At 42.6% G+C, this 27904-nt stretch overlaps 2 protein-coding genes across 8 annotated transcripts; one reads left to right on the top strand and one right to left on the bottom strand.

Moving 5' to 3' along the window:
* Positions 1-551: 551 nt before the first annotated feature.
* On the top strand, positions 552-21187 carry TMEM263 (transmembrane protein 263). The gene is made up of 3 exons (XM_038756115.1): positions 552-565; positions 17122-17191; positions 18657-21187. The coding sequence occupies exons 2-3, from the start codon at positions 17128-17130 to the stop codon at positions 18941-18943; spliced, it is 351 nt and encodes a 116-aa protein (XP_038612043.1). The 5' UTR covers positions 552-565; positions 17122-17127; the 3' UTR covers positions 18944-21187.
* Positions 18827-27869, bottom strand: MTERF2 (mitochondrial transcription termination factor 2). 7 transcript variants are annotated; one of them, XM_038756110.1, is made up of 5 exons: positions 26462-27869; positions 24232-24287; positions 22493-22529; positions 21929-22025; positions 18834-18908 (listed from the first exon to the last, which is right to left on the bottom strand). In XM_038756110.1, exon 1 carries the CDS (start codon positions 27852-27854, stop codon positions 26676-26678), a length of 1179 nt encoding a protein of 392 aa, XP_038612038.1. In that variant the 5' UTR covers positions 27855-27869; the 3' UTR covers positions 18834-18908; positions 21929-22025; positions 22493-22529; positions 24232-24287; positions 26462-26675. The 7 variants fall into 7 exon arrangements, with proteins under 7 accessions (XP_038612042.1, XP_038612036.1, XP_038612038.1 ...); XM_038756111.1 differs by lacking the exon at positions 24232-24287; XM_038756112.1 differs by lacking the exons at positions 18834-18908; positions 21929-22025 and adding an exon at positions 21410-21529.
* Between the last annotated feature and the right edge of the window lie 35 nt (positions 27870-27904).

Consider the following 27904-nt stretch of genomic DNA (forward strand, 5'->3'; position numbering starts at 1 on the left):
TGAGTGAATGACTGAGTGAGTGAATGAATGAATGGGTGAGTGAATGAGAATAACTGAGTGAGTGAATGAATGAATGAATGAGTGAGTGAAAGTAAATGACTGAGTGAGTGAATGAATGAATGAGTGAGTGAATGAGTGAATGACTGAGTGAGTGAGCGAGTGAATGAATGAATGAGTGAGTGAATGAGTGAATAACCGAGTGAGTGAGTGAGTGAATGAATGAGTGAGTGAATGAATGAGTGAGTGAATGAATGAGTGAATGAGTGAATGACTGAGTGAGTGAATGAATGACTGACTGACTGACTGAATGAATGGGCGAGCGCGCACCTCCCCGAGGCGGTCCGGCAGGGGGCGGGGCGGGGGGCGGGGAGCGCGCCTGCGCGTTCGTGGCGGAGGCCGGCGGAGGCCGGAGCGGGGGCGGGTTCAAACGGGCGCCACGTCCGCAGACCCCGACACCGACCCGACGCCGTCGCCTCAGCCGCCTCAGCCCCCGGAGCCCGTCCGGAGCCCCACACCGACCCTCCGCCCGCCCGCCCGCCCGGCCCCGGTCCGGGCCCCGGCCCAGGTGGGTGCCCCCCCCCCCCCGACCTCCGCCGCCCCCTTCCCGGGCGCCCCGGCCCACCGCCCGGCCCGGCCTGGCCTCAGCGCCCAACCCTCAGGAGGAGGAGGAGGACGGTGAGGGGGGGGGGGGTGCGGGGCAAGGCTGGGATTGGGGGTCTCCCAGCCGACCCCCCCCCCCTTATTCATTCATTCACTCACTCATTCCATCGTATTGATTGAGCACTGCGCACCCACCGCTCAGGGGTTCAAATCCCCGCCCTGCCAGTTGTCCCTTTTCGACTGTGAGCCCACCGTTGGGTAGGGACCGTCTCTAGATGTTGCCAATTTGTACTTCCCAAGCGCTTAGTGCAGTGCTCTGCACATAGTAAGCGCTCAATAAATATGATTGATTGATTGATTGTCAGCTTTCTGGCCTCGGGCGAGTCGCTTCACTTCTCTGGGCCTCAGTTCCCTCATCCGTAAAATGGGGGTGACGGCGGCGAGCCCCCACGTGGGACAACCCGATCACCCGGTAACCTCCCCGCCGCTTAGAACGGTGCTTGGCACATAGTGAGCGCTTAACAGATGCCATCGTTAGTGTAAAATGGGGATGAAGACTGTGAGCCCCACGTGGGACAACCTGATCATCATGTATCTCCCCCCCCCCCGCGCTTAGAACAGTGCTCTGCACATAGTAAGCGCTTAACAAATGCCATTATTATTATTATTGTTATTATTATTATTATTACTAAGCGTTTGGGAAGTACAAACCGGCAACATAGACGGTCCCTACTCAACAGCGGGCTCCCAGTCTAGAAGTATAGTCTCATACGCACACACACACACACACACACACACAGAGTAATAATAATAATAACAATTGTTAAGCACTTACTATGTGCAAAGTACTGTTCTAAGCACCGGGGAGGAGACAAGGTCATCACGTTGTCCCACGTGGGGCTCACAGTCTTCATCCCCATTTTGCAGATGACGTAACTGAGGCTCAGAGAAGTGAAGTGATTTGCCCAAGGTCACACAACAGACATATGGGGGAGCTGGGATTAGAACCCATGACCTCTGACTCCCAAGCCCGGGCTTTTTCCACTGAGCCACACACATACACAAAGCCCTCTATCCCGCCTCCGCCACTTGTCAGCTGTGTGACTTTGGGCAAGTCACTTAACTTCTCTGGGCCTCAGTTCCCTCATCTGTAAAATGGGGATGAAGACTGTGAGCCCCATGTGGGACAACCTGATTACCTTGTATCTACCCCAGCGCTTAGAACAGTGCTTTGCACATAGTAAGCGCTTAACAAATACCAATATTATTATTATTATTATTTCTTTATCCACATCATCATCTTCATGATCTTGCATCTGCCCTAGTGCTTAGAACAGTGCTTGGCACATAGCAAGTGCTTAACAAATATTATTATTAGTATTATTAATATTATTATTATCCGCTGCCATTTCCTGAGGTCAGATCTCTTGGAGATGGAGGCAATAGCCGCCCCAGCCCCCGAGATTTGAGTCTTTCGTTAAATTGTAAGCTCCCTGAAGGCAGGGATCGTGTGAGTCTTTCGTTAAATTGTAAGCTCCCTGAAGGCAGGGATCGTGTCCACTTAATAGTAATAATGATGGAATCACTGTGTGCCAAGCACTGTTCTAAGCGCTGGGGTAGATACAAGGCAATGAGGTTGTCCCACGTGGGCCTCTCAGTCTCCATCCTCATTTTACAGATGAGGGAACTGAGGCACAGAGACGTGAAGCGGCTTGCCCAAGGTCACGCAGCAGGTTAAGGGGCGGAGTCGGGATTAGAACCCATGACATTTGGCTCGCAAACCCGGGCTCTTTCGGCTGTGTTCTTCCAGGTCCCTAGCGCACAATAAGCTCCCAATCAATACTGTTGATTAATCGATTAAGACACCCACATAATTTCAATTTTGGCCCGAGGCGAGCTGTCTCGGCGGCCTGTGTTGAGGGAGAAGCCCACCCGATCTGACCCCCGGCTACACATCCGTGCCCCTCCACCACCTTTTATTATTTATTTTAGTTGTACATATCTATTTTATTTAGTTAGTATGTTTGGTTTTGTTCTCTGTCTCCCCCTTTTAGACTGTGAGCCCACTGTTGGGTAGGGACTGTCTCTCTATGTTGCCAACTTGGACTTCCCAAGCGCTTAGTACAGTGCGCTGCACACAATCAGCGCTCAATAAATACGATTGATTGATTGTTGTGCTCCCCTCTCCCAAGCGCTTAGTACACTGCTCTGCACATAAGAAGCGCTCGGGAAATACGACTGAATGAATGACCGCCACCCCTGGTCCTTCCTCTAGACTATAAGCTTGTTACGGGCAGGGAGTGTGCTAATTAATAATGATGGTATTTGTTAAGCGCCTACTGTGTGCCAAGCACTGTTCTGTTGTATTGTCCTCCCAAGCGCTGTGTCATACAACAAAACAGTGCTTGGCACACAGTAAGCGCTTAACAAATACCATCATTATTAATTAGCAGACACACTCCCTGCTCCCTGTACTCCCAAGCGCTTAGTGTCTTGCGTATAGTTAAGTGCTCGGTAAATACCACTTGTGGAGGATGGAGGGAGGCGGGTGTTTTTGTGTGTCCAGCGGTAAGCGCCTAACAAATACCATCATTATTAATTAGCAGACACACTCCCTGCTCCCTGTACTCCCAAGCGCTTAGTGTCTTGCGCATAGTTAAGTGCTCGGTAAATACCACTTGGGGAGGATGGAGGGAGGCGGGTGTTTTTGTGTGTCCAACGGTAAGCACTTAACAAATACCATCATTATTAGCAGACACATTCCCTGCTTCCTATACTCCCATCATCATCATCATCAATCGTATATATTGAGCGCTTAAAGCGCTTAGTGTCTTGCGCATAAAGTGCTCGGTAAATACCACTTGGGGAGGATGGAGGGAGGCAGGTGTTTTTGTGTGTCCAACGGTAAGCGCTTAACAAATACCATCATTATTAATTAGCAGACACACTCCCTGCTTCCTATACTCCCATCATCATCATCAATCGTATTTATTGAGCGCTTAAAGCGCTTAGTGTCTTGCGCATAGTTAAGTGCTCGGTAAATACCACTTGGGGAGGATGGAGGGAGGCAGGCGGGTGTTTTTGTGTGTCCAACGTGGAGGAGGGAGGTGCCAAGCTCAGCAACTCCAGCCCCTCCAGGGTCAATCTTTGCCTCTCCTGCCACGTCACTCCCTCTGCCTTTGGAGGGGGGAAAAAAAAAAACAGATTCGCCAGCGCCTTAAGGGGTGTTTTGGGGAGATGAGGGCCTCCGGGCAAATACTGAGGCCCACTGAGCAAAGGAGACTTTTTGTTGGCTTTGTTACCTCCTTCCTCTAAAACTAGCTAAGGCGGAGTAGCCGCAGATGAAAGTACATTGTTTTTGTTGGACTGTTAAGGAGACACCTAAAACAGCCATTCTCAGTGACTGCTGTACTGTGTATTAAAAAGGTAGGTGGACCCTTTAGAAGAGTTAGTAGAGTCCTGGCTGGGAGAGTGGTATGCCAGCAGACGTTTAGATGTGCAAATATGCACGTACTGGAAAATTGACCCTTTAATGCCCCCAGAGGTATGCTGTGTTTTCCAGTTTTTTCCTTTAGTCTGGGGTAAAAAGTGTGTTAAGAAAACTTCACTAAAAATGGACATGCCACAAATACGGAATGAACAACTGTCACAGGGAAATACCCAGAACCAAGACACTCCGGGATACACTCTTGTTAAATTCATTCATTCATATTTATTGAGCACTTACTGTGCGCAGAGCACTGTACTGAGCGCTTGGGAAGCACAAGTTGGAAGTACGATTCCAACTAGAGACCGGGATCCCAAGAACGCGAAGACAAAATAGAGAATTACTTGCAAAGTAGGACATTGGTTTTCATGTGGCTTCAAATGAGTAATAGCCCTTTGTTACCAGGGTTTTAACAGAGAGAAATGGTAGCAGCTCATGGAGGAGTCTAGACTGTGAGCCCGTTGTCAGGCAGGGACCGTCTCTATATGTTGCCAACTTGTACTTCCCAAGCGCTTAGTACAGTGCTCGGCACTCAGTAAGTGCTCAATAAATGCTCAGAGAAGCAGCGTGGCTCAGTGGAAAGAGCCTGGGCTTTGGAGTCAGAGGTCATGGGTTCAAACCCTAGCTCCACCAATTGTCAGCTGTGTGACTTTGGGCAAGTTACTTCACTTCTCTGGGCCTCAGTTACCTCATCTGTAAAATGGGGATTAAGACTGTGAGCTCCCTGAGGGACAACCTGATCACCTTGTAACCTCCCCAGTGCTTAGAACCGTGCTTTGCACATAGTAAGCACTTAATAAATGCCATTATTATTATTAACGAGGGTGATGTAGTGGAGAACATGTGGGACCGAGATTTCTTAGAATTGGGGCCTTGGTTCTACTTGTGAGGTGCCCTGGGCGAGTCAAGGGCTTAGTACAGTGCTCTGCACATAGTAAGCACTCAATAAATACGATTGAATGAATGAATGAGTCAAGGAACCCTTTTATTTCGGTTTCTTCATGTGTAATATGGGGGTGGGAATACTTGCCCCTCCCTTACTCACAAGACTACTGTGAGGACAAAACGAAGCCGTTGATAGAAAAGCACTCTGGAAAAAATGAATGACATTTTTACTTATTACTAGCTGACGATTTACAGGGTCAGATATTGCATTGGCTAATCAATCAATCAATTGTATTTATGAGCGCTTACTGTGTGCAGAGCACTGTACTAAGCGCTTGGGAAATACAAGTTGGCAACATATACAGTCCCTACCCAACAGTGGGCTCATTCCAGCCTTGACACCAACTCAGTTACCATGGGGAAAATTAACTTAAAAAGTCATGATTTTGGGTTTCATCTCTTTCATCTGTACATGCTATGTCCTGACATTTAATTACTTTACAAAAAATATTTTGGCACAGTCACAATATCTCTAATCTGGGCCAAGTTTTGCTATCCCACTTATGGTTTAAAGATACAATTTTTAAGATGTCTGCTATCCAGAGATTAAAAATCATATTTTAGATTCTCAACATGGTACAGTAAAAAATCTAGCATCCATAATCAATCAATAGTATTAGGAAGTGGTGTGGCCTAATAGAAAAATTTCATGCCTGGGGGTCAGAGGACCTGGGTTCTAATCCCAGTCCCACCACTTGCTGTGTGAACCTGGACAAGTCCCTTAACTTTTCTGGGCCTCCATTTCCTCATTTATAAAAATGGGATTAAATACCTATCCTCTCTCTCTCGTCTAGACTGTGCTAGCAGGCTGGTGGAAGGTGGTCTTCCCCTCTCCATTGTCACCCTAAAAGAGACCTCTTCCCAAGGGAAGCTAAAGGCCCCCATATCATCCCTGGTCCCCTCTTACTTTCACCTCTCTACTTCCATATTTACTATTTGCCACACTTGTTAAGGGCTCACTTTGCAGAGTCTGCCCAATAAATGCAATTGAATGAATGAATGGGGAAAGGTACAAAGATTTTTTTTTAATGTTAAGCATTAATGTTTTCTAATGTTAAGACCCTGTGTCCCAGGCTCTGTACTAAGCGCTGGGATAGACATAAGATAATCAGGTTGGACCCAGTCCCTGTCCCACATGGGGCTCACAGTCTTAGTCCCCATTTTGCAAACAAGGTAACTGAGGCACAGAGAATTTGTCACTTGCCCAAGGTCACATAGCAGACAAGTGGTGGAACCAGAGTTAGAACCCAGATCCTTCTGACACCCAGGCCCAGGTTCTATCCACTAGGCCATCCTGCTTCTCATGCTTTAGACTGTGAGCCCACTATTGGGTAGGGACTGTCTCTATATGTTGCCAACTTGTACTTCCCAAGTGCTTAGTACAGTGCTCTGCACACAGTAAGCGCTCAATAAATACGATTGATGATGATGATTCAGACATGGTTCTGGGACTTGATGTAAATGGCATGGGGAGATGGGAAGATGATTGGTGAGTGACTCGCAAGTAAAGATTTACATAACTCATTTTTTTCTGCATCTTTCTCAACCACAATAAAGACAGTTTAAGCCGCTGGACATTACAGTTAAGAGTCTCTGGGTTCCTTTCTGCCTGTTCCTCTCCAGTGGGCCCAAGCTCATTGCCAGCGATTAGGTGGGGAGGTGGCAGACGCATCTTTTTATGGACCCAGGAGCTATCGCTCCAGTCTATTCCCCCGATCACTTTGAGTGTGGGGAAGGAGTCAAACTGGCTAGTGACTGGGGCTGAGGGAAAAAGAGGCCCCTGAAAGCTAGCAGAACCAGGCCCTGCAAAGTACTGCTGTGGTCTGAATATAGTACCGCCTCTCGACTGCCCCTCATTCTGGGTCATCCTTACCTGCTGTCCTAGCCCCACTGAGCTATGGCCATCCAGGGAAGAGAAGGGCTTATGCCCAAACCTGCCATCACTCTTCAGTTCTTGTCGGAGCCACCAGAAAATAGCTGAAGATAACAGTTTTCCAGAGAGAGCAGTTGGAGTGATCATATGGGCTGTCTGCAGAATGCCCACATTTTGGAGAGGGCAAGTCATGGCTGGTCGTGAGCAGCCTGTGTACATGAGATTCTATTGTATGTCCTGGGGGATGGTTACAACTTCTATCTGTTGCCTGCTATGCTAGGACATGAACTTTAAATTGTATCACTTGAAGGCCTAAGTGAGGTTTTGTTCTCAACTAGGTACATTAGTTTGGTCCCTCTGCTATTTTTAGAGAAAGTTAGATTATATATTATAATTTCTCTTCTTCCATGAATAAAGAGTAGGCTTTTATAAGGTTTGTTATTGAGCTCTACAAAATTCCCAAGACACTTTGATTAGCTGCTTCTATTATTAGAGTTCATTTACTCAACCCCTCATGTTTCATAGGGAAAAAAGGGGAAAGGATGTATTTGCCAGCTGCTTTTTGTATAATGGACTCAAGGTAGAAATAGACAATACCATTGCCTCTCAAATATATTTTTAAGTAACTGCAATGAGTTGGCAGTGCTGATGGAATACCAAACAGCAATAAAGAGGTCCTTAATTTTATTTAAAGCCTCTTTCAAATATCCATTTACACAGACAGATATAACTATGGAAACTTTAAGGGTTTATTCCCTCTTGAGTTTTCCAATGAGAAAGTCTAAATCTGGCAGGGTTAAGTCATCCAACTAGGCTGCAAAGGCCTAGAGTGATATTCATAAATGAGATAGGTCTGAGTTCCCTTCTGAAATCAAATTCCTCTCTGACAAGGACAGGAATATGACAATCTCCCCCCAAAAGAATGTCTCATTGTAGAAAGGGACCAATTTGGTGGGGCTTGAGCCTCGTAGAAAGTCAGACTTGCACAGTAGATTCTCCATAGTGAAGTGTTTGGGGATGAATTGGTGTCAAAATCAGTTGTAAGGAATCCTTGGTCATCCCTGACCTGATGAGCCAGCCTCACTCACATTGATAATTCTATTTTTTCTGACGGTATTGACACCTGTCTACTTGTTTTGTGGTCTGTCTCTCCCTTCTAGACTGTGAGCCCGTTGGGTAGGGACCGTCTCTATATGTTGCCGATTTGTACTTCCCAAGCGCCTAGTACGGTGCTCTGCACACAGTAAGCACTCAATAAGTACGATTGAATGAATGAATTGATATGTGACATCATCTAACCTGAAGGACAGCTATAATGATATTTCTCTGATTGGAATCTTAATTGGTTCCATGGGAATGGAGTTAAGCAAAATAGGGGTAAACTGCATATTTTCTCATAGAAAATAAACCCTCTTCTCCAATAACATGAGAAGTGCGTTCTTGCAAATACTATAACATCAGGTTATAGTATTCACTGCGGCGTATGCACAAGTTTCTTCTGACCCTGGCACACCTTATCCAAACAGTCTCACTTTGCCAGGTGAAATCTCCTTAATTTTGTAACAGAGTTGCAGTGAAAGCATGTGTAATGCCAACATTGAGTGTAAAATACTGGAAACAGTGAAGTTAGAGGGAGTGAAAGATGGCTAAAGCCGTTTGTTTTTAATATAACAGTCATATTTATCAAGCACTTACTATGTGCAGAACATTTTACTACATGCTTGAGAGAGTACCCTGTAAGAAGAGTTGGTAGACATGCCCCCCTGCCCATGATAAGCATACAGTCTAGAGGGGGAGTCTAGGGCCTGAACTGTTCAAAAATACTTCATCTAGAGACAACATTCTTAACCTAAGAAGTAAAATTTATTTTCCAGCTTCTTGGGACAATGACCTTCATCTCCCAAAACTAACTGGAATCTCTGAAAGTTGAATGAGAGCCTGACCAAGAAGGGGAGCCTAAGACTTTGTAGTCAGCTGACTAGAGATTGAACACTAGTGTCCCTCAGGGAATATTTTTTTTTATGTACTCTTGAGTAACCTGAAAGCAATACCGATTAAAAATCCTGTACACTCATCATTATTTCCTCATTCTATTTTTGCTTGCTCCTAGTTGTCACTTTTTCTTATTACATATCTGTAGCCAAATTCCGTGACATCTCCCTTTATACACAAATTCTTCAGAAATTAATTTTTTTAAAGCTTTGCCCTTTTTGCCATGGTTTGGAGCCTTCACATGGAGTGCAAATTCTACCCACGCAGGCTCTGAAGTTGAGGGGGAGAAGAGAGTGGATCCAATAAGGACGGGAATTTGCAGTTCTCCCTTTCCTTAAGCAGCACTGGTTTACCAATTGGTTCTGCTTTTCCAGGGTTTTGGTGCTTCCTGAAACACTGCTAGATGTATTGTTCACATAGCTGGGATCGGCGCCGTCCCAGTTTTCAGGATTTCTCTACCTTCCATCCACCCACCATCCCTTTTACCAGGCTCTCCATGTCTGGTCTCCCTTCCCTTCCATCCACTGCAGGTAGCGAATATCCCGTGCCTTGTGATTGGACAGCCAAAATTGAAACACACATCCCTAGCCTTAGTTAATATTAATCTATATAGTTTCACTGTACACTTTGGAGGAAGAAGTATAACAAGGACTAAGGACAACCCTTTTTGTTAGCAGAGAAAAGTCTTTATGAGACTTGGAATATTATTTCTGGCACTGCACTACATGAAGCCCTTACAGTGTGCATTGTACTAAACACAAGAAAAAGGTAAACATGGGCCCCAGGCGACTTACAAACTAAACCATCAGCGATAGGATGGGCAAAGGGAAAGGAATAATGGGGTAATTCAGTATCCACCACTCAAGTAACAGTACATTACTACAAGGAGGGAAGAGTCCACAGGGTCGTTCTCAATGCAGTGGGTCCCAACCTTCCTGACATTCCTAAGAATTGTATAGGTACTTCTTTACTTCCCCTACCTTCCATTCTGCTCTGAGCTGTTAGGGTGCCCTCACTCATTTTCAGTATCAGGAGCAGATCTTCACTTGGTGAAGGCTGCCCTGGGCCCTAACTGGTTCCTGCAAGCCCAGTAAAGGATGGTGGGGAGGCCTGCACTCATTGATGCAGGCTTCTGCAAAAGCAATATCGAGCAGGGCATTCATTTTTAAACTAGTTAAATGTTAAGGGAGGGTAAAAATTGTGTACACTAACTTGTAGAGAAGTATTATTAAAAGCCTAATGTTGTACTCAGGGTGGAAAAGTGCCCCAGTGAGACATAGACATGGTCCCTGGCCCACCAAGGGGCTCACAGTCTAAGAATAAGTGAAGAAAGTAAGCTCCTTTCTCCTCCCTAAGCAGGGATCACATCTAGTAACTTTGTTCTCTCATTCATTCAGTTGTATTTATTAAGCACTTACTGTGTGCAGAGTACTGTACTAAGTGCTTGGGAAAGTACAATACAGCAGTAAAGTGACAATCCCTGCCCGTGAAGAGCTCAGTGTAGAGGGATGAGCTTACAGCCTCTCCCAAGTGCTTAGTACAGTGCTCCATATACAGTATGTGATCAATAGAAACCTTTGATCGAGAAAAGGGCATTGGGGCAGGCACCCAAGGAGAAGCAAACAGAACATAAGACAAAGAACATGATCAACATGGAAGGAGCCATAGGATTTGTGGCTTCTCAGGGCCAAGAGACTTCAGCATTCAGATACAGAGAAGGTGTACAATGTTGCTGCTGTTTGCTGGAGCAAGGACCAAGGGCAGTAGAGAACAGTCCTCTAGATTGTAAGCTTGTTGTGGTCAAGGAATGTGTCTGTTGTTGTATTGTCCCAAGCACTTAGTATGGTACCCTGCACGCAGTAAGTGCTCAATAAATGATTGACAGACTGAGCACCACTGTCATGGGAGTGGGGCAGTCTCTCCCGCATGGTTGAGCCTCGGTGGTCAGCTGGAAGATGGATGGGCTTGCTGCTGAGTGGCAGAATCAGCCTCCAGTCTCCCAACTGAGTATCTCTTCTAATGAGGCCGTAGGAACTCCTGAAACTCTCAGGTTTTTGTCAGGAAGGAGAATCTCATAACATGGTTTTTAGCCTTGCTTTGAGTTTCTGCATGCTTGTCTCCTGGGTTCCCTAGTGCTTAGGACAGTGGGTTGTACATAGTAAGCGCCTAACAAATACCATCATCATTATTACTAGAGAAGCAGTGTGGCTTAGTGGAAAGAGCATGATGTTGGGAGTACATATTTATTACTCTATTTATTTATTTATTTTACTTGTACATTTCTATCCTATTTATTTTATTTTGTTGGTATGTTTGGTTCTGTTCTCTGTCTCCCCCTTTTAGACTGTGAGCCCACTGTTGGGTAGGGACTGTCTCTATGTGTTGCCAATTTGTACTTCCCAAGCGCTTAGTACAGTTCTCTACACATAGTAAGCGCTCAATAAATACGATTGATTGATTGATTGATTGAGTTAGAGGACGTGGGTTCTAATCCCAGCTCCGCCGCTTGTCTGCTGTGTGACCTTGGGCAAGTCACAACTTCTCTGTGCCTCTGTTACCTCATCTGTAAAATGGGGATTGTGTGAACCCCACGTGGGACAACCTGATTACCCTGTGTCTGCCCCAGCGCTTAGAACAGTGCCCAGCACATAGTAAGTGCTTCAATACCATAATTATTTTTATTATTATTATTACCACTGTATCCTTAGTCAAGCTAGCAGGCCAGTGTGGCCTTGCAGGTCACCGTGGGCGAGACGCTGTTTCTTTTGGGTCCCAGTGCATCGGATTAGTTCTAAAAGTGGTGAAAGGAGCTTGGACAAAAAAGCTCCTTCGTTTCCTAGCGTGGGTGAAGGGAGAAGGGGCATGTGTACACGTTCAAATCATGTTCAGTATTCCTCTGGCCATCTGGGACTTCAGTAATGGATGGGAGAGGACTCCTCACCCGAGAGATTGACCTGGAATTAGAGTGAGGGGAAAGGGAGACGAGAAGAAAAGTGCCCTTGAGATGAAAATTGACTGAAGAGAGGCTACACCATGCCTCTTGCAGGGAAGAGTCAACCGAAGTGGGGGCCATTCCAAAGGAAAAACTTTGTGGGGGACACCCTGATCATCCTCCTCCCCCAGGCACCTCCCAAATGAATAGAGTGCCAGGGACCATGTTGGGTAGGGACTGTCTCTATATGTTGCCAACTTGTACTTCCCAAGCGCTTAGTACAGTGCTCTGCACACAGTAAGCGCTCAATAAATACGATTGATTGATTGATTGATCTCTACTAGTGGTGCAGAACTCCCCTCTCCCTTTTTCAATCCAAACAGGTTGGGCCATCCGGCCTAAACCATTCGATTTTAAGATCAACGTACCTTTTATTTGCATTCAGTCTCTTCCTGAAATGGAGGAGCTTGGCTTCAGGCAAGCAGGTTGATTCTCAAATTTGGTTAGTGAATTTACCAAGACCCTTCATTAAACACTAATCCCAGACCCTTCCCTTGGAGTAATGGAAATGGTTTTAGTCTCCAAGTAATTGAGGCAGGTGAGGTAAGGAGTGGTGTGTAAAGAAATACACCCATATTGTATGCGGATACAGTGTACATTGTGTATGTTTGATAAGAGGTACCTTTCTCCCCATTAGCCCTCCCACCTGGGTCCCGAAACAATGTTACCAGTCTAGTCCTCTCTAAGTCTTAAGGGAGGCTGGCAATCCTGGCCAGTTTACATTCCACTATATACTGGAGAGTGCCAGTGTCCCACAAAGGGCATTTGAAGTGTAGATAGGATCAACAGTTTTAATTATAATCTGTAAAGATGAGTAACCTAGTGCAAAACCTACTTTCTTATCCCCTCAGGACTTTTTTTAAAATTGCAAATGAGTTGTTTAGGAAAGAACAGCAGCACAGGGTTTAATTTTTCACCTTGGGATATGTTTCCCTTGTTATCTTAGGCCAAGTATTCCATGAATTTAATGTTACTGTGCATGACCCTTGGTTACAAAGCCATTAGTCTAACCCAGTGCCAATTGTCAAGGGCATCAAGGCATTTTTCAGAATATGAATTGGAGGGAATCCCCCACCCCAGACACACACACTCTTCTTCAGTACCACTCTCAAAAAAATGGGGTCCAAAAAAAGAAGAGGATGTGTGGATATGGAGAGTCTCAAGTGTTAGCTGAAGTTTGGGGAAAAACTCTTTACCTAATTTGTATTGTAAAATGCTGGTATTTCAAAATATGGGAGCCAGGGATGGATGGGAAATGCTTAGTGGATAAACAGCCGGGTGAGAAGCAGTGTGGCCTAGTGGGAAAAGCACAGGCCTGGGATTCAGAGGACCAAGGTTCTAATCCCAGCTGCTGTGTGATGATGGGCAAGTCACTTCTCTGTGCCTCAGTTACTTCATCTATACAATGGGGATTAAATACCTTTCTCCCACCTGCTTAGATTGTGAGCCCCATGTAGGATAGGGACTGTCCAATGATGGCTTATGTTGTACCTACCCCAGAGCTTAGTGTAGCCTTGCCCTATGTAGTAAGTGCTTAATAAATACCACAATTATTATCGTCCCTGATTCATGAGTATTTAATCTCCCAAGGAATTTGTGAACTTTTAAACCAAAGATCACTAGGAACACCCAGTGGGAGAAGAGTTAAAGTTAGTCAGCCACTCAGACTTCAGGCTTGGCTGTTGGAAACTCATTCTGTGTTGGTACTTTAACCTTTATTTAGGGTTACCGCCATGGGAAAACAAGGGTTTAACTTTATTTTTCCTGTAGGTTTAATTGTTTAGCATTTACATTCTATCAGTGAATGGCAAGTATTGCTGTGTTTCTTTCTTATCTCTATTGTGCATTTTGTAGATAAAGGAAGTTTGGCCTTACCAAGGGTCCAGACAATATGTGGGAATTCCTGCCTTACTTACCTGGCAAGACATTATTTACCAAAAATGAAAAGTTTGGGGCTGGGCTTTGAGAATATTTCTTGGCCTCCTCTTCATAGTGGGCTTTGCATTGTGTTGCCTCCTGTGTCAGGCTCAGGTGCTCTCTGAAACTGTTTATTGCCCTTTCCTATTAATCTCCAGTCCTAACTTGCCAAATGGCATATCAAATTCTTCCCATTTTTAGTTATGGGTAATAATAATTATGGTATTTGTTAAGCACTTATGTGTCAGGCACTGTTGTATACACCGGGGTAGACACAAGTATAATGTATATTTGTTTTAGCTTAGCCTGTCCCCCCCTCTAGACTGTAAGCACGTAATGTGTCTGCTAACTCTGTTGTACTCTCCCAAGCGCTTACTACAGTGCTCTGCACATTGTAAGTGCTCAATAAATACCATTAATTGGTTGATAGAAGTGAACCCAGTTGCACCCAGTCCCTCTGTCCCTCCCAGGGCTCCAAGTAGGAAAGCCTACTTTGATGGTGAAATGAGGTAGTGTCATATTAATACGAGATTTGATCAGGAAAGGCACCAGAACTTTCTCTGGTAGCCGCTGCTTCTCACTCCCCTAGAAGTAGGTAAAAGCCAAATACAAAATGTAGTTGAGACTCTTCACTTTCTCCTAAGAAATAAGTGGTAGAAGAACAGGGGTTCCAAGCCCAAAATAGACATTGGCGGAGAAAAAAACAAACAGGTTTGTGTGGTGTCTTTTCCTACTGTGTCCATTTTTTTTAGCCTGCCTCCCTCTTCTCCTCTGGGCACCACCTTCCTCCAGTGCTTCCAGCAGCGTGGCTCAGTGGAAAGACCACGGGCTTGGGAGTCAGAAGTCATGGGTTCTAATTCCGCTCCGCCACATCTGCTGTATGACCTTGGGCAAATCATTTAACTTCTCTGAGCCTGTTACCTCATCTGTAAAATGGGGATTAAGACTGTGAGCCCCATATGGGACAATCTGATCACCTTGTATCCCCCCCAGCGCTTAGAGCAGTGTTTTGCATAGTAACAGCTTAACAAATGCCGTCATTATTATATGAGCCCAGCAGAGAAATGAGGTGATGTATAAAGTCAGGGGAGGAAAAAAAAAAAACCAGAGAGAGGGGTGAAATAGAAGATAGCCAGTGGAGAAATGGGCACATAGAGGGATGAGTTCTTTTTCCATTCTTAAGCATCAGTCTTAGGGAGTCTTTAAATTTGTGTGGAATTGTGTTTGAGCACATTACTACACCATTTATTTGGTACTTAAAATGTACTAAACACCAGGGTATAATCAAGACAATGATAATTGTGCTGTTAAGTGCTTACAATGTACAACGTACTTGGGGTAGTCACAGTACAATCAGATTGGACACAGGCCCTATCCTACAAGGGTCTCATAGTCTTAAAGTGGGGGAGAACAGGTATTTTAACACCATTTTACAGATGAGGTAACTAAGGCATAGCGAAGTCGTGACTTATTAAATGTTATATAGCAGAGAGGTGTCAGAGGCAGGATTAGAACCCAGGTCTCCTGACTCCCAAATCCATTCTGGCCCACAAAGGGGCCAACCATGTAAGGGGGGTGGGGAGGCGACATTTTATTTATACATATATTAAAAATACATATATTTGAATGTAATGGAAACACAATTAAGGCAAATGAGTATGTTTATTACTGTTGACATTTGTTTTATATCTGCTAGGGCTCCTTGAGGACAAGGTTTCCTACCTTAATGCTCCTCCAAAGACTTAATATAGTATTTTGCAATCAATAACATTTGAGAACTTACTGTACTGAAGTAATGTTTGGGGAAAGTATGATACAACGGAGTTCATAGATGCAACCCTTTCCTGCATGGAGCTTACAGTCTACAGTGCTAGATAGACATTAAATAGCAGATAGGAGAAAATAGAGTATAAGGATATTTACATAAGAGCTGTGGGGCCCTGTGAGTATCCAAGTGCTTAGGGGATACACAGCCAAACACAGTCGATGTAGAGGAGAGGCCAGGTGGGGAAATGCTTAGCTTTTCAAGGAATACTAGTTATTGATTTGATTGGGAAGGTTAGTTGATAACAGACTGCCACATACTTCTCAACATGCTGAAATTTTGGTATGCCGGCCTCCATCGAGTTTCATTCCCATAAACGTAGGGCGGGAGGAGAGAGAGGCTCCCTCAAAGTCCAGTGGCTGGGGCATCTAGACTTCATGCCTCTGTGCAGTGTTGGGTTGGTAGATTGTACCCCAGTACCTACAGGCAACTGTACTAGCTACAATAGGGGGTTGCAAATAAAGAATAGTTAAAACTTTAACTGGTTTCTTTTATTGAGATGCTAGATACTCACAAACTTTGGTGAAGAGGAAAGGCTAACCATACCCAAGCCCCAGGGGTAGGTCCTGTGAGTCTCCTTTCAGAGGACTGTTTCCTGATCAGCAGCAGGATTGTTTATTTTCCTAATCTGATCTGAAGTAGTGTGGAAATCAGATGAACAGAATTTTTGCAAATGCTCCAAGGGAGCTGATTATTCAAAAACTGAGAACTTCTCCACAAGGAATTCAGTAGCCAAGATTGCATTTACTGTATGGGAGATGTTGAAGTTCCAATTAGCAAGGGACTGGATAACACAATGATACAACTTCAACAAATGACTGTTTTATCTACCCTAGTGCTTGGCACATGGTAAGTGCTCAAATACCATTATTATTATTATGTGCAAAAATCCATACAAGAACATAAGATACTTAATTGACAAGATACACTGTGCCCAGTGGACCACTATGTGCCAAGTTGCTACACTGGCTCTTCCATTTATAATTTTTTGTCTCTATGGAAACCGCTTCCTGTAGAAAATGCTGGGGGCCTTTTTTTCTGACTAGACTCAGGCCAAAGAAATAAAACACCCATGCATTCCCTTGTAACTCTCTGCTCTAAGCAAAGGTAGACTTTTAAAAGTAGGAAAAGAAATGGGAGTCCACTCCAGAATATCAGAATTCTGATTTCAAGCACTAGAGATGCATCCAAGTGCTAAAGAGTTCCTGACTTAGTTGGAGTGTCAATCCAGGCAAAGTATTTTGTTTGCAGTGTTGGAAAGCTTGCCATGTCTGCGGTCCCAGTCTCTCCCTTTTAAAACAAAAACAAAAACACCCTTATTTCTGATGGTGGCAAATAGAGCCTTTCAGAGTCATTAAATTTTGAAATGTGTCAGCAAGAAAAGGTCTAGAGGATTTAAACCACTGGGAAACTGTCATATAGCAGTGAAATTATTGGTCTCAATTTTCATGTTTACTGTGATGAACAATAAATTTATGTATCTTTTCTAGGAAACCATGAATCAAACAGACAAAAACCAACAGGAAGTCCCATCATATCTAAATGATGAACCTCCAGAAGGTAAGTGTTTCTGTAACCGCTAAGAATTTTTATTTTCTCCTACTTACCTTACACTTTGGTATTCAAACATTTTGAAGTTACTAAATAATTGACAGTTCAAATTGAGGCTTATAGATACCAACTATTTTTTTGTGGGTTTGGGGATTTGTTTTTTGTCTATAGGAACATTAAGAGCACAATAGCTATGATTACATGGTTCTAAGCATACCATTTATTTACTGGTGCATTATCCCCTTTCCTTGACCCTCCTCACTGTTTGATGTGGAAATAAAATATTTTTGTAAACAGTGATAGGGGGATAAGCTGGTTTAGATGGGTAGGAAGAGAGGGAGGGAAGCTGTTATAATTCATTGAGTTCCTATTGTATGCACAACTCAATCTCTAGTGCCCTGTCTTTCTCTTCATCCCTTTATATTTTTTTTTTTCCTGTTGTTAGACTTGATTTTTATGACCTTGTGTCCCCTATTTTGTGGGTTGCAAAAAGTTGAGGCAATTATTCATTCAATCTTATTGAGTTCTTACTGTGTACAGAGCACTGTCCTAAGTGCTTGCACAGATATACACTATTTTTACTGGTACTTTTTGCCAGTGTTTGCCTTATGCTCACCTAGGTTAAAAATTCCCAAGTGCTATTCAAAATGAGCTGGTATTGCACTCCAAGTCACATCATACAGATTAATATTTTTAGAGCTACACATATAAAGCATGAATCAACACCTAGCTTGATTACTGGGGGGCTATGATGGTTCAAAATGGAACCTCTGTGGCAGAGACCAGCTAAATACGGCCCATTTTCCCCTTCTGCTGTCCAGTAGCAGGATGAGTAGAGCTGGTATTCATTAAATGCTTAGTGTTTGCAGTACCCCCCAAATTAAGTGTTCAGTTAACCCAAAACTCTAAAGCCAAAGGTTGCAGACCTCTTGCCTGAGCATGGTATTCCACTGTGGTCCAGAAATGGGGCTCAGGAGGCCCTAGGAAATAAAACAAAATAATAATAATAATAATAATAATGGCATTTATTAAGCGCTATGTGCAAAGCACTGTTCTAAGCGCTGGGGAGGTTACAGGGCGATCAGGTTGTCCCACAGGGGGGCTCACAGTCTTAATCGCCATTTTACAGATGAGGTAACCGAGGCACAGAGAAGTTAAGTGACTTGCCCAAAGTCTCACAGCTGACAATTGGCGGAGCTATTTGAACCCATGACTTCTGACTCCAAAGCCCGTGCTCTTTCCATTGAGCCACGCAGGCATCCTCTACAAACTCCTTTATTCTGAACTTTAGCTTGCCTTCCATCCAGGCTCCGGGGCTACAGGCAGGGGATGGAGGAGATGGCTAGGTCCTTGTGTTCTGACTCTGGGAAGTTCAAGTTTAAAATAGCCTTATGACTAGGCAGCCTTGGGGTAATAGTTATGTGTTGTTCTTTAAGCTCTTGATTTGGATTTTCTGTCCATTTTCTCTAATCAGGTTCAATGAAAGATCATCCCCAGCAACAACCTGGTATGCTCTCTCGTGTGACCGGTGGCCTGTTCAGTGTAACCAAGGGAGCCGTTGGTGCCACGCTTGGTGGGGTAGTTTGGATTGGAGGGAAGAGCCTGGAGGTGACCAAGACAGCCGTTACTTCAGTGCCTTCCATGGGAATAGGGCTTGTCAAAGGAGGAGTATCTGCAGTGGCTGGTGGGGTTACGGCTGTTGGATCTGCAGTCGTAAACAAAGTGCCTTTAACAGGAAAAAAGAAAGATAAATCTGACTAAAAGATATTAAGACTTGATTCATCTTGCAGCAGTATGATGCCAGCGGCATTGAATTGCTAAGATATGGACCCTCCCAAAAAAAAAAACCCACGTCTTTTTTTTTTTTTTTTGGATGGTTCTCCGAAGTGCTGTGCTGAAAGTATTGAATGACTTCATCTGCAAAGGACAAGAGACCAGTACTAGCACAGCATATGAAGGTTCATCTGACTGGGTCCAGCTTTTTATCGGGTGAAATGTTACATTTGTTGACTAGTAACTGAAGGTATGATATGTTTGAATATTTACTGTCTTTCAGTTCAGCTAAAAAAATGTGAAAACTGTTGTAGTGGACAATCTCTGCAGTTGCACATGCACAGGAAAGTGCCAGGTGACTTCTTAGGAGCCTTTTGAGAAGGGACAGAACTGTACCCTTGATGTGCCTAATAGTTTCAGATGCCTCTTAGCTTTTTCAGGCTAACAAGGCATATTTTGCTTGCAGAGGCTAGCAAGCATATAACAGGAATTAGTCTCAAAAAATGCTCAACCATTTGATGTGATTTATTTGAGCTAAGTCCTGTATGTTAGATTTGCATTACATTCACTTAATCAGTGATACCGTCAACAGAGAACGTGTTTTCTAGTGCCCACAATTTCAGAGCAATTCTTAGATTAAGCTTTAGACTACTTCGTATTTCATAAGAAATTAGCCTTTGACAAGAATCTCAGGAGTGTTCAGGTAAAGGCACATACTGTTGCCAAAAGGTTAAAAATTGTCGTTATTGTTTTTTTCCAAATAAGTGATGCCTCTCAAAACGTAGGTAAATTACTTTAAATCCAGGTTTGTGATCCATGGTAACACACATCTTGCAAGGCTTAAAAGTACTTCTCTTTACAGTTGAGTTAAATATTTAGAAAGGTTCCTTATTAAAAATGCAGTAAGTAACTTCTAAGTTCGTGTTTCAAGAATTCACTTTCTGCATTCCTTTTCCTATTTTTTATTCCTAAAGGAAGCATAAATCAATAGAACCATTTTTTGGAAAGATATTTACATGAAAAGAACACAATTCAGGAGGTCATGTTTCCACCTAGTGACAGTGAAGACAGACTCCAGAACTTAATATTTGAGCAATGAATCTACAGGACAGTTTCCAGAGCATCTTTACATGCAGAATTAAAAAATGCAAGTTTCATCTACAGAGCCTTCTGCAGATTTTCTGAATGCCAGTTGCAGATGCAAACACTGAACATTTATTACCCATTGGTCAGTGATGGCTTTCATGTTACATATGCTCATTTCCTAATACCGTGTCTGCAGAGGGCATATGAAGCATGGTTCTGACCTCCCAGTAGGTTCAGTTCCAAAATAAAATGTGGAAACAAGTGTACATTGACCATAAACTAAAGTCACTGGTATTTTACTTGTATTCTGCACCCAGATCCACTTGCCAGTGTTTGGGTATTAAAGTAATCTTCTGGATTGTCTTTTGCGGGTAATCAAAACCATATCTAAGATGACTTGGGTAAAACTGCTTCCCATCAATGAAATATAAATGTTTGTTTACAGTTAATTTAGTAATGTACAACCTAGCATATCAGGATTAAAGCGCAGCAGTAGATCCAAACGATTGAATGTTTAAATTTAAGACTTTTCTGTGCTTTATTAAACATTTAAATCTTCAACAACCATGAGTACTGTTTTCAGCATACGTTATGTGCTAAAACAAATCAGTGAGTTTAGCAAAAATCTTTAAATTTAAGCGGTAACTTGCTAGGAGTGTATGTAGAAAACACCTGAAGGTAATAACATGTACAACAAGCACCACACTTAGCAAAGATCCATGCTATGAAATTTTGGCTAAAATAACGTTGGAGAACTTATTTACTGTTGTTTGGAAAAGTGATGTTTGCTTTCCTGTTAGTATGTTTTCCTAATTTATCTCTTGCAGTCATAGAAGGTGCAGCTTTTTCCTAAACTTCTTTAAAGTGTAAAATTTTAGTTTAGAGCTTGTGTGCATATTTATTTTTATTATTGCTTGTCTCGCATCAAAAACTATTCCAATTGTTTTCTGCTATTGACAAGCACCTCCGACGCTCCCTTTCAGATGTTGTAAAGCTAGTTTTTTTGACTTCACATGTAAATTGTTTCTGAACATTTTTCTTCAGTACTTTGTGGCACGGGAGGAGGGCTTTAGAAGATGGCAGAAAACTAGTCTGTGTGGTTAGTATAGAGATATACTTTGAAATAAACCTGCCAGTTCGTACATACAACTATATTACTGTTTGTTCTTCTATTCCAATTTTATTTACATAGATTAGTAATTTGACCTGTTAACAGGACTCCAAGAAATGTGACAGCCTAGGACCTGGAGGCATTTGTTTTTGAGCGTAATATTCAAGCAAGTTTACACTGAGTGGGTATTTGGCACAATGAAGCTGACTAGTATAACCCACAGAAGACTGATAGTAACATGGTATGCAGTAAATGTTGGCATTATGCATCCTGTATTTAGTGAAAGGTGACCCAGTGTCACATATGAAAACTCAAGCATTCAAAATAATCTGTCTGTATTCAGTGAATGAGAAGATGAGTCTCCGAAGCACTAAGATCTACAAAACATTAAAAAAAAAGCAAATAAAAGGCTTAAGTTAATGTCCTTCATTTTTTTTCCGGTCTAGAAGCAGGTTTATAGCCAATTCATTTATTTCTATTAATGCTATTAACGAAACTGTGAGGTTTTATATGTAATGGTCTGTTAAAATAGTGAACAGCAGTGGGATTCCCAACTCAACAATAAAGGGAGAAAATGCATTTTCAATACAATACTTACAAATATTCACTAGTAACTTTTCTATTTTATAATCAGAAATTTACATATTTCCACACATGGAAGGGTAGAAGATGGAACCCATCTTCACTTAACACTGTAAAAAAAACCTCACTTGAGACCAAACTTTTCAAAATGGATAATGAGGAAGGCTGTGGTTTAGAAGTTTACATAAATTCACCTGGAGGCAACAGTAGAGCCACAGACTATCCCATGACAGAATGGTTGGTCATCAGACACCTGGGTTTCCCATTCATCCTGTCTTAATGCTCGCATGCCTAAAAACGCAACAAGAAATCTCTAAGTGGAAGTTAAGATGGTTCAAATCTTGTGGGAAACTTGTAGCTCAATGGGCTACTTGCACTAAGTATTTGAGAGAAAGTGGTTGAAACTACTTTATACAGAGGACAATTCTCTAGAGGCAGGCAAACAGCATGGGCCTGGGCAACAGAAAAACCTGAGTTCTAATCCCAGCTCCACCACTTGTCTGCTGTGTGACCTTGGGCAAGTCACAACTTCTCTCAGCCTCAGTTACCTCATCTGTAAAATGGGGATTAAGATTGCGAGCCCCACATGGGACAAGGTGAGCACCTTGTATCCTCCCCAGCACTTAGAACAGTGCTTTGCACATAGTAAGTGCTTAACAAATACCAAAATTATTATTAACCTCTCTGGATCTGTTTTCCTCATCTGGAAAATGGGGAATTAAGACTGAGCCTCATATGAGATATGGAATGTAACCAACCTGATTAGCTTGCATCTCCTCCCCCTCTTAGTAAGTGCTTCACAGATACCATTAAAAAAACAAAACACAAATGGATTATTTGATATGGCATATGTGACTGAAGACTTAGATGCTGTTATGAAATTTTATCCAGACCATTCAGTGGTACAGGGAGAAAAGTAGAAAACAATTAAGAACACCAACAGAGTGGTTGGCAGTCTCCAAATCAGTGTGGTGATGATGGGGTATCAAAACCTGTACTAAGTTGAAGATCTACAAGGCTGCTGTGTAGGGGGGGGAGGAGAACAGTTCATGCATGATGTAAGTCCTAGCTAGCTTTCCTTAGTGCGACCTTCAACCCTTACTCAACATTGAGTGGCAAGATGAGATTACTAGCCACAAGCAACTAGACTGCAGCCCACTCATCACCAATTAAGCAATAGGGCAAGTGGGCAATCCTCCACTGGGCAAGGCAAGTGGGGAGAATGAGTGACTGTAAGCTTCTTGTGGGCAGGGATCATCTCTACCAACATTTGTATTGTATTCTCCCAAGTGCTTAGTATAGTACTCTACACTCAGTAAGTACCACTGACTGACAACAGTATAATCAATCGTATTTATTGAGCGCTTACTGTGTGCAGAGCACTGTACTAAGCACTTGAAGTATACCCAGGTATAAGTATACCTGGGTATAAGTATACCCAGGAAGCTGCTGTATGTTGTTGTGAAAAGGGGCAAACACAAGCCAGAAGGGTGAAACTTAGTGAAACAGTCTCAAACAGGAGGCAAGAGAGTTGAATGCGGGGTTCAGCTTGAAGTTTGTGGGAGTGGTGATGAAAATGAACAGGTGAAGAGGGCTAATATATAAAATGAGGACAGTGGTGAGAAGCCTTAAATGCCAGCAGTACCTAAGGAGTCACAGGGACTGCGTCTGATCTGATTATCTTGTATCTACCCCAAATTTAGCACAGTGGTTGGCATATCGGAAGTGCTGAACAGACAATAACCAATTCTTAAGGTAGTTATGACAGAAGAGGTTCTTCGTTAAGAAAACAGTCCTGATGTTTCTGAGTCAGTCATACCCTTGATTCTTTTACTTGTATGGATTTAAAATATGCACCGTTTTCCTTGAAATAGCCACTCAGGCTCATTTCAAATGGTCCAACACACAGGTCAATGAAGTCAATAATAATAATGGTATTTGTTAAGTGCTTACTTTGTGCTAGGCACTGTATGTTTAATGATAGGGGAAGTAAAGTTTGTGAACAATGCTGAGATTCAAGCACAGCGACCACTAATACTGGGGAATGAATGGATTCTTTAAAATACCAGTTCGTTTCTGGGGCTAGTCTACTCTCTGGTGGACCCAAGAACTTGCCTGAATTTCCATAGACTGGGAAGAAAGTAATAATAATAATGATGATGGTATTTATTAAGCACTTACTATGTGCAAAGCATAATGATTTCTGGGGTGCCCCTGGAACCAATCCAAGTTCCCCCAGTTTTCTATAGACAATCCAGATCAGTAGCCTCCAGTTTTGCTCCTAACTAGAATGGACATGCACTGGTAAAGTCAGAACATACCTGTTCTCTCTCCCGCTTAGCCTGTGAGCCCCTGGGATGAGGACAGTGTTTGACTTGATTATTTTGTATTTATCTCAGCACTTAAAACAGTGCTTGGCACATAGTAAGCACTTAATAAATGTCATTATTATTGTTAGAACAGAAACCAAGGACTATGAGCACGCAGTGCAACTTACCTAATGGCTTGTGGTACTGCGGAAGTCATCAACTTGGTTGAGGTTTGCTAGAACACCTAAATAGTTTCCAATGGATTTTATTTTCCATGGAAATGAAGTATTAGACTAAAATGTGAATCAATCAATGGTATTTACTGAGCATTTACTGTGTAGAGAAACAGCATGGTCTAGTGGAAAGAGCACAAGCCTGGGAATCAAATGATTTGGATTCTAATCCCAGCTCCACCAATCAATCAATCAATCGTATTTATTGAGCGCTTACTATGTGCAGAGCACTGTACTAAGCGCTTGGGAAGTACAAATTGGCAACACATAGAGACAGTCCCTACCCAACAGTGGGCTCACAGTCTAAAAGGGGGAGACAGAGAACAGAACCAAACATACCAACAAAATAAAATAAATAGGATAGAAATGTACAAGTAAAATAAATAAATATAGAAATAAATAGAGTAATAAATATGTACAACCATATATACATATATACAGGTGCTGTGGGGAAGGGAAGGAGGGAAGATGGGATGTGTGATATGTGTGATATGTGACTTTGGGCAAATCACTTCACTTCTCAGTACCTCATTTGTAAAATGGGAATTAAAATCATGTGCCCTAATACGGGACAGAGACCATGTCCAACCTGATTATCCTCTATGTACTCCAGCACTAAATACAGTGGCTGTCACATAGTAAGTACTTAACAAGTAACATCAAAAAAATAACACTCTACAAAACGGTTGGGAAAATACGATGCAAAGTGAATGAAATGGAACCATAAGTTGTACATAAGGAGTTGTTTACTCATATTCTTTTCTCCTTTTATTTGGCAAGGTGTGATCTCCCAAAAGGGGAGTAATTTTAATTTGTTATTGGCTCTGTTTATTATCTCTCCTGGGAAAATAAAATAGAATGTTGCTTGCATTGTTATATATAAAGAATGATTCCATCTGCTATAATCATTACAACAACATAATTATTTCTTTGTTTTTCCCTTTCCCAATCAGAGGTAAACTGGGAAAGGGAGGAAAGAAGGTAAAACAAATTCCTTCCAGATGCTTTGCGGTTAGACCAAGGATTAGTCCTGGAACCAGTGTGTTGGTGTTTACTGTTAAAACTCCGAAAAATATCCTGGTGACTTGTCAAACCTTTAGGATTGTGTAAGATGCCTGAATGAAGAAGTCAAATGAACTAAACTATGAATGCGGATTCAACAGGGACCGTGCGGGCGATTGTTTACACAACTTGCGAGGGAATTTTAGCACTACTACTACTACTTCCCACTTTTCCCTCTAGATATGCAGTCTGGTGCAAAGAAATTGGGACCAGAAACTCCCGCTGACCTCGAGTCTCTGGATATGTCAACCTCCTCTCTGTCTGCTTTGAGGCTATCTAAAGCCTCTGACACTGTGGAATCAATCAATGATATTTACTGACTGCTTTCTATGTGCAGAGCACTGTACTAAGCACGAGAGAGTACACGGCAACAGAATTAGCAGACACGTTCCCTGCCCAAAGTGAGCACGCAGTCTCGAGGGAGGTAAGAAATATCTATGGTGGCTAAGAGAGTTGGCTACAGGGCTCTTGGATCCAGTGGCACAGAAGGGCAGAAGTGCCTAAGACAGTAATAACTGTGGTATTTGTTAAGCGCTTATTGTGAGGTCAAGACTAAACTAAGCCCAGGATAGATAATAGTAATCATGATATTTGTTAGTGCTATGTGCCAAGCACTGTTCTAGCGCTAGTTAGATTCAAGGTAATTTGGTTGTCCCACGTGGGGCTCACAGTCTTAATCCCCATTTTACAGATGAAGTAACTGAGGCACAGAGAAGTGAAGTGGCTTGCCCATGGTCACACAGCATACAAGTGGCGGAGCTGGGATTAGAACCCACGTCCTCGGACTCCCAAACTCGTGCTCTCGTGACAATCACATTGGACGTAGTAGAGAAGGAAGTCAGGGCAGGGAGAGTAAGGCCAAGTGAGGACCAGGGAAAAGTTGGTGATAGAGTCATCAGCACGGCCAAAATAAAGTCAGCACCCGATGCCAACCGTGCACGTATATAAAAATAAAACTTGGAGAGGCTCAAATTGGGCCAAGGTCAAGGGAGGCTGTATCAGACCATCAAAGCAACTTGTCTCAAAATACAGATTAGAAACTACTGGGTTAGTTAATATGAATATATTTCTCCTAAAATATGATACAGCTCAATAATTTTAAGTTAAATATTTTAAATCTTACCTTTAAAAATGTTGTCAAAAACGCATGCAATTATTTGTGTTTCTAGGCAATGATTTAATTCGCTACTTGTAGAAATCAAACATGAATTCAGATCCTATTTCTTAAAACTGATGCATACTGTAAGATACAAAGTAAATGTTATTCTCTTTAGTTTTCCAGATACATTTTTACTTTGTTCTTCCAACTGAAATAAGTACCCCAGTTCCTTCGCAAATCAATCTTCAATATTTAAGGGTGCCACAGGATTGAACAATGGACGTTCTTTTTTGGCTTGTATTTTACCATAATTGGCTTCAAACTCTTTTTTTGTTCCATTCAAATTATCCAGGTTTCCACTCTGTACGCTATACCCTAAAGCATTTAGTTTTCTAATTCTGTATTGCACAATCTGTGGAGTTAACTCAAGGACCATTGGCGTCTCTCTTATCTGCTCCACAGAAATCCCTTCTTTCAGCAGTCCCTTAATGCGCTCTTCCAAAACTGGAACAGAATAGTATAAAAGGGCAGGACACTTCAATACCAGTTTTTTCAAGTCTTTATCACTGCACTGAAAAGTAGTCTTGGAGAAAAAGATACTATCTTTTATACTACTGGGAGAAAGTTGAAAAATAAACCCTTTGAGGTTGGACAGAAGCTTGAGAACTTCAGAGTTCGTAAAACCTTCCTTCTGGAGAAATTCCAAGGTTTCCTTTATAGATGCTGAAGAATTCAAGAAAATAAATGGGTTTTGGCTTAATAATTTTAATAGCCAAACTTTCATGTTAGCCTCTGAGCCACCTAAATTAAGATAATTATCCTGCAGCATCCGAATTATTTGTTTATTCTTCTCAACGGAAGTACAAAAAATGCTGGGTGCAGTTGTTAAAAACCTGCTAATGATGATATTTCTAAGTCCCAACTCCTGAAAGAACTGGACATTTGACTTCTGGTTTTCATGGTCCTTAACCATAAAGAAGGACTCTGGAAATTGTTCTATTAACATTACTAATTCTTTTTCACTTCGGCACACTGACTGCCATAGGTCTTTCTGGGCATTCATTTCTTTTGGGCTGAAGAGGATTGCCTCTGGACAGCTTTCCAAAATACTGGCTATCGTAGTCTGACTGGCTCCCATTTTTTGTAAAAGAGTAGCAATTTCTTCCACATAGGTTACATCTTTAAAAAGGACCCATGCCTTGAATCTGCGGATTTTCTTAACGTCAACGGATAATCTGCAGAGATTCTCCACAGTTCTTTTGTTCTCTTGCCTTGAACTCTGATCGGCTGAATTGCTGGAGTATTGTAAAAAATGTCCATATTTTTGTGCGGGCGCATCGGTCCTTCTGGAACAACGAGATCTTGCCATCACCATCATAAGCATGCCTGCAATCCCCTGGCCAATGCCCCTCACCATTTTGGCGTTTTACACTGCATAAAATTACCTACAAGAAAGCAAAATGACAA

This window comes from Tachyglossus aculeatus, chromosome 14 (genome assembly GCF_015852505.1).
Source record: "Tachyglossus aculeatus isolate mTacAcu1 chromosome 14, mTacAcu1.pri, whole genome shotgun sequence".
Taxonomy (NCBI): Eukaryota; Metazoa; Chordata; class Mammalia; order Monotremata; family Tachyglossidae; genus Tachyglossus; species Tachyglossus aculeatus.